The following is a 7,678-nucleotide window of genomic DNA, read 5'->3' on the forward strand; positions in this document are numbered from 1 at the left end:
GGATGAGGTCCATTCAAGCTCTCCCCCACCCACCCGCTCCAGACCTGCATTCGTAAATTCCCGTTCTGGATCTAGTCTAGAACCATATGTCTTCCTTTCATTCTAGAACCAATAGAATATTCTAGAACCATATTTCTTCCTTTCATTCTAGAACCAATAGAATACTCTAGAACCATATTCATTCCTTTTATTCTAGAACCAATAGAATATTCTAGAATATTAATTTCTGTGAAAATTCTGTATTCCAGATTCCAGGGGGGCCAGATCCAATCCAAGGAGCTTGTCCCCACTCCACGATCCCAATCAGCTCCAGAGCCTCACCACACCCATCTGGATGCTTCTTGCCCTCTCCCTCCCCCCCCCCACACACACAGTGTCCAAATACCCCCTACCCCGCCCGTGATTGCCCCCCCCTCTCTCTCTCACCCCACGGCCTTGTGCTTGCCCCCGCAGCAGTGCAGGGCCACGCCGCAGCGGTGGCAGGCGCGCAGCGGGCCGTAGCAGCACATGCAGGGCGCCAGCAGCGAGAGGCCCAGCAGCGCGGCCCAGCGCAGCCAGAAGCGCTCCTCGGAGGCGTCGCACGAGCACGGGTCCGAGTAGTCGCCCTCGGGGTCCGACAGGCAGTGGTAGAGCAGGCTGTCGGCGCACCACATGAAGCTGACGCGGCGGATGCAGGTGCGCACGGGGTCGGGCGCCTCCGAGCAGCGGCCCCGCCGGTTGTCCTCGCGCCGGAACAGGTCGCGGCAGTAGACGCAGCGGGCGCGCTCCGACGCCCCGGAGCCGACACCGACGCCGCCGCCGCCCGTCACGATGCCGCCGGCGATGCCCACGGCCACCGACGAGCCGGACACGCCGCCGGCCGAGTTCGCGTCCGCGTGGCGGACCGCCGGCGTCGACGACGAGGACGAGGACGAGCGGCCGCCAAAGTTGGCGAAGGCGCCGAGGCCGCGCCTCCACTTGGACTGAAGCGCGCGGGGCTGCCCGGTCACCACGCCGACCCCTCGGCCACCGCCGCCCCCACCCCCGCCGCCCACCCCTGGCTTCTTGCCCTCGGTCCGGTGGGGGTCCGTGCCCCCCCCTACCCCCCCTATTCCTCCTCCTCCTCCTCCTCCTCCCCCAGCGGGGTACGGGTACGTGTAGTCGTGCTTGGGCGGGTCCGACTTGTCAAAGTGCACGTAAGCGTCCGGGTCCGTGATGGGCAGGAAGGGCGCGGGGCTGAAGGGGTCGTGGAGGAGGTGGTGGTGGTGGTGGTGGTGGTGGAGCGGCCGCAGCGCCGCCAGGGACGACGGGTGGTGGTGGTGGAGGTGGTGGAGCGGCTTGTTGCCGTAGCGACCCGCCGGGTGCGCGTGCCGGTAGTCCTCGTAGCCCGTGGAGAGCCAGGCGCGCTCGCGCGGGTTGATGCGCACGATCTCCTCCTCCGGCTCGTCCAGCTGGAAGCTGACGTGGCGAGGGAACTCGGTCACCGGCTGCAGAGGATCATGGGAAACGGATGGAAGAAAAACAGGACGGCGGTCAGAGAGTGGTCAGAAAGCTCACTGGCAAATAATGAATAAATAATGTTTACACTTTATGTTTACACTTGATTATTTAATAATCTAAGTTGTCAGAAAACTGATAATAATTTTATAATTTAGTAAAGTATGAGAAAAGAGTTATTTTTCCTTTGTTCAACACAATTGTAATTATATATATTATTATTATGTTTATTACAATAATATATTATAATAGTTTTTTTGTGTGTGATTATTGATGGACCAAATAAGCTTGGAGAGCTCTAAGACTTTTTACCCAAACCCTGAGAGACACCAAGTACTGACATGCCCAGCAATTCCTTTACCGTCACTCTATGTCTGCTGCACATACACACACACACACATACACCCAAACACACACACACTCACACTCACACTCACACACTGGCACACACACAGACACATATACTGGCCCCCACACATACACACACACACACACACACACACACACACACAGAGACCGAGACTCTCTCACCTGGTCCACAAAGTAGTGGTCGGAGAGTCTGTGCTGGTCGTAGAAGTGTCCCAGGATGCAGTTGTGGCGGCGGGACTCCCCCAGCGTGATGGGGGCGAGCGTCTGCAGACAGGGCTCGCGTCGCTGGGACGAGTTGGACGAGCTGTCCGTGGCGTTCTGACGGGACGGGACGGGACGGGACGGGACGCACGGAGACGGAAGACAAGAGGAGGAAGAAAAGAGACACAGGAATGAGTAACTTCACACACCGATCGGCATCTAAAAAGTTGCTTTGCGTCAGAATGGCTTTACTTTTTTGTTCGTACGTGACAGACAGATGGACGAAGAGGGAGGACAACAAAGAGAAAGAGAGAGAAGGAAAGAGGATCCGAGGATCTATGCCCCCCCCCCCATAGATGTTGGTAGATGTGGCCTTGTCCACTATATATATATGCCCCCCCTCATAGATGTCGGTATATCTATATCTATGCCCCCCCCCCCCCAGATGTCGGTAGATCTATATATCTATGCCCCCCCCATAGATGTCGGTAGATCTATATATCTATGCCCCCCCACAGATGTCTGTAGATGTGGCCTTGCCTCCCCCTTCCCTTCTTCCTTCCTTCCTCCTCTCTCTCTCTCTCTCTCACCATCTCGCTCTAGCTACTTCTCCCAACCCCTCCACCCTTCTCTTCTGTCCCTCTTTCTTTCTCTCTCTATCTACCCCCCCTCTCTCTCTCTCTATCCCCCCTTCTCATTCTTTATCTCTCTATTTACCCCTCTCTATCTATTCCCTTCTCTCTCTTTCTCTCTCTGTCCCCTTCTCTCTCTCTCTCTCTATCCCTCTCTCTCTCTCTCTCTCTCTCTCTCTCTCTCTCCCCCTCCCTCTCTGGGTTGTATGTGGGCAGCAGTTTGTGGTCAGAGTCAGTCTGTCTGGTGGACGCTTCTGTTAACTGTTTCCACCTTCCAGCCAAAAATAATAGTCAACACCCCACACACATCACACACCACACACACACACACACAATGTATTATGCTACCCCCCCCACACACACACACACAAATACACACACACACACACACACACACACACACACACACACTGTATGCAGACACCTCTCTCTCTCACACACAATTTTGCACGTGTGCAAACACACATATTTAAACACAAACAGAATAGAGCAAACACACACACACACACACACACACAATTCAGCACACACACACACCAAGAGTGCCACTACGGCACCGTAACATATAAGTGATTACGGATACAGGCGTAATATTCACTGCACAGTGCACACAGACACACACACGCAGTGTTTAAAATACAACACAATGCGCAACAGATCAGTGTCTGTGTCTTCTAGTAACTAATCACCAACAGTGCAGTGTGTTACTTATGAATGGGAGGAGGTGTGTGTGTGTGTGTGTGTGTGTGTGTGTGTGTGTGTGTGTTTTAAATACACATGTTGTGATAGCTTATGAGTCCACCCGTTGCTTCTTTAGCTGCATTCTGGGGCTATGTTTGAATGTGTTCGAGGCAGCGCCACAGTTGTCTGGCGAGGTTTTGTGCTCAGACTTCCATTTGCGTGTGTGTGTGTGTAAGAGAGAGAGAGAGAGAGAGAGAGAGAAAGAGAGAGAGAAAGAAAGAGTGAGAGAGAGAAAGAGAGAGAACCACGCAGTGTGTAAGGTGGTGTATATTTGTAGTTGGTGTGTGTGTGTGTGTGTGTGTGTGTGTGTGTGTGTGTGTGAGAGAGAGAAAGAGAGAGTGTGTGAGAGAAAGAGAGAGAGAGAAAGAGAGAGAGAAAGAAAGAGAGAACCATGTAGTGTGATTAAGTTGGTGTATTTGTAGTTTTTGTGTGTGTGTGTGTGTGTGTGTGTGTGTGTGTGTGTGTGTGTGTGTGTGTGCGCAGTATATATACCCCCTGTCTGAGAGAGGGTGTATTTGTGGGCACACTAATTATCAATTTTAGCCACCAGACCAGACGGTAGGCAGAAACTCGTCCCGGCATCCGGACATTCTAGAAGCCACTCTGGAGTCCGTCCCGTCCAGTCAACATTCTCACACTCTCTCTCTCTCTCTCTCTCTCTCACACACACACACACACACACTGGACAAATCAGTCTTCTACTCCTGCCACAGTGTCTGTTCATTCATCCTCCAACCTTATCCGTCCCCACAGTCCTTATATGTCCTTGGGGACCGATCTCCTCTTGGTCATCCTAATATAAGGTGACCAGATGTCCGAGACCAAAACTGGGGACATAATCCCCAAAATGTGGAAAAACGGGGACATTTTCAGTTTGACTATCGATCTGGTTGAAATACATAGACGTTTTATCTTCAAAAAAACGGGGACATAGGTAATTTTCCGGTATTTTCCCGGGGACAGGCAACCAAAAACGGGGGACTGTCCCCTGAAACCGGGGACGTCTGGTCACCCTATCCTGACAGGACCCTTCACTCTGTCCACTGTGTGTCTACTTTACTCATGGGCAAGCTTGTCTGTCTGTCCTCCAAAATGTCTGTCCCTGTCTAATGTCCTTTCAAAAGCAGCGGGAGTTTTGGTCTAACGCTAGCAAGCACACACAAATATTTTGCAGACACATGACACATGGCACTGATAAACGCTAGTTAGCATGCTAGCTAGTGTGTATTGATAACATATGGTAGTCGACTATCTTATATCGTGATGGTGTGTGTCTTGCATGTTCACGGCTAACACAGTGCATAGCCTAAACAGTCAGCACTAATGGCAGGTGTGTTTTTTTCCCCCTTTTCTCAAACCATCACAATGAGTCGGAGGATGATACCACTGACGGTGAATAAAATGGACAGCAAAATGCATACTGTTAAAGTTGCAGTTGGTAAGTCTGGCAGATTGAGGGGACTTGGCCAACATCTTGAATGTGTACAACTCTCATGGCCCTCCCCCACTACCACCGATCACCCTCCCATCGAGTTTGTTCTTGTTAGTGACACGAACTGTGATTGACAGTCAGATCTGCCAATGATTATACAGCCCTGCCCTTATTGGACCTGACCAACCAGGAGCAGTGGATGTTTGCAAAACAACTAGCGGGCTCTAGGTAGAGGCAGATTTATGCTGTTCTGTCGGAACATACTGTCGGTCTCAAAAATCATCTTGCCAATGGCAGCTTTAATTCTTCAATACAATCTGACCTTTGTTGGAGGATACTACTGATAGAGAACAAAATGCTCTGCAAAATGCGTACTCTTTAAGGGGTCATCTCTATGTTCCCCGGGTCCTATGTTCCCCGGTTTTCCCCAAAAGGATCCTATGTTCCACGGTCGCAACACATACCGGGGAACATAGGACCCTTCTTGGGAACACCGGGGAACAACTTTTTAAAATGAAGAAATAAAAAGGGTCCTATATGTTCCCTGGTTCCATACAAAGTGAGGAACATAGGACCCGGGGGAACATAGGACCCAGGGAACATAGGACCCAGGGGAACATAGAACCCGGGGAACATAGGACCCGGGGAACATAGAACCCGGGGAACATAGGACCCGGGGAACATAGGTACGCTCCCCTGTTAAATACGTCAATACTGACCTGCTTCCCTGTCTGACCACTGTCCTAATCCACTTGTAAATGGGGCGCACATTTTGAAACATTCTGTATGTGTTACACCACTTGGTGTTAGTTGAGGTTGGCTGCGGTCTTGTTGACCTGCTCTACGTGTGTGTGTGTGTGTGTGTGTGTGTGTGTGTGTTGAAACAGGACTAGGTACGTCAATAGCCGTCATAGAACACACCACAGCCCACCGAGAGCTGTAATATAGACCAAGCTCTTCAACACTTAGTGTAATACTGCTCACACACACACACACGCACGTGCACAAACACACACACACACACACACACACACACACACACACACATACACATACACAAAGCTCAATGCTTGTGTTATGCTGCTAGCCCCCGCACACACACACACACACACGCACACGCAATATTCGTGTAATGCTTCTCTCACATACAGATACACACATACACTTACTTTACACCAAACCAACACCACTTCCCTTAGCTCATATCAGAGAGGTGTTAATGGCCGTTCACACCAAGAAAGATAACTATAATGATAACGATAACTATAAACAAATATCGTGTTCATTTGAACCCACAACTTTTCAGGCTACTGCATGCTAGCCCAGCTCCTTACGCTACGCTACCACACTACTGTCCCACCTATGCATCGGGTGCCTCTCATTTGGTCTTTTATACATCCTCCCTTCCTTCCTCGGTCCTCGTCCTCACTGATCTACATAAAGAATGATGGGGCGGCAACAATGGGATAGAGCGTTGAGGATCGAGGAGAGAAGTTGAGAGGCTCTCCCTTGGTGTCTTAAAAGTGACACTCACCGTGAAGACGTCGTCGTCTCCCAGCTCTGTCTCATTCTGAATGGTGGACGAGGATGTTGTGGATCCTTGAGAGGGGATTGAAAGAGAGAAAGGAGAACATGAGGTACAACTATGCTATATAGCTGTATGTCTTACATACACACACACACACACACACACACAAATACACAAACACACAAACACATTCACACACATACAGTATACAGTATACACATACATATACAGTGAGGAGAACATGTATTTGATACCATGCTAAAGTTGACTAAAAAGAGGAATATAAAATCATCATTTGACAATTGATCTTAATGTCTTAATTCAAAAATTGAGTAAAAATAAAACCGCTAACTACCCCAATTTTCTTTGTGAATGAAGAATGTTTCGTAAATAAATAAATGTTCTTCCTAAATGCTAGGGGGAAGGAAGTATTTGACCCCCAATGTAACCCTATGGGAATTTAACACATAGGGTTAACATTGGGGCAGGCAGATTTTTATTTTTTAAGGCCAGCTATTTCATGGATTCAGGTTATTATGCATCCTGATAAAGTTCCCTTGGCCGTTGGAATTAAAATAGCCCCACGTCATTACATACCTTTCACCATAGCGAGAGATTGGCATGGTGCTTTTTGCAGTAGGCCTATTAGCCTGTTTGATGCTCATTGAGCTCAATGCAAATCAAACAGGCTAATAGGCCTACTGGAAAAAGCACCATGCCAATCTCTAGCTATGGTCAAGGGTATGTGATGATGTGGGGCTATTTTAATTCCAAAGGCCAAGGGAAATTTATCGGGATGCATAATATCCTAGATCCATGAAATAGCTGGTCTTTAAAAATAAAAATCTGCCTGCCCCTATGTTAACCCTATGTGTTAAATTCCCATAGGGGGTCAAATACTTCCTTCCCCTAGCATTTAAGGAAAACATTTATCTATTTACGATACATTCTTCAATCACAAAGAAAATTGGTGTCCTTGGCGGTTTGATTTTTACTCATTTTTTAAATTAAGGCATTAAGATCAATTGTCAAATGATGATTTTATATTCCTGTTTTAGCATGGTATCAAATACATGTGCTCCTCACTGTACATACATAGTTGAGAATGTGAGGTACAACTCATACATACAGTACATACGTACATACATACGTACAGTATGTATTTTGTATATACAATGTGTGAATAAATATATTGCACATATACAGTAGATGCATTTTGTGTTTAAACAATAACATGCATGCACATTGGAGGGATTATTGCAGAAGCATTTACATATACATATATACACACCCATGCAT

The 7,678-nt window shown here is 48.6% G+C and overlaps 1 protein-coding gene across 1 annotated transcript in view; it reads right to left on the reverse strand.

The window, feature by feature from the left end:
• Positions 1–403: 403 nt before the first annotated feature.
• The window catches only part of spred2a (sprouty related EVH1 domain containing 2a), a 23,398-nt gene continuing 16,123 nt past the window's right edge, over positions 404–7,678 (reverse strand). The window contains exons 4-7 of the mRNA XM_062533360.1: positions 6,386–6,450; positions 2,008–2,163; positions 1,098–1,466; positions 404–1,040 (exon numbers count right to left, since the gene is read on the reverse strand). Of these exons, the coding sequence (XP_062389344.1) occupies positions 423–1,040; positions 1,098–1,466; positions 2,008–2,163; positions 6,386–6,450 (1,208 nt within the window). The 3' untranslated portion in view covers positions 404–422. The remainder of the gene's footprint in view (positions 1,041–1,097; positions 1,467–2,007; positions 2,164–6,385; positions 6,451–7,678) is intronic.

Source organism: Sardina pilchardus, chromosome 1 (assembly GCF_963854185.1).
Source record: "Sardina pilchardus chromosome 1, fSarPil1.1, whole genome shotgun sequence".
In the NCBI taxonomy this organism is placed as follows: Eukaryota; Metazoa; Chordata; class Actinopteri; order Clupeiformes; family Clupeidae; genus Sardina; species Sardina pilchardus.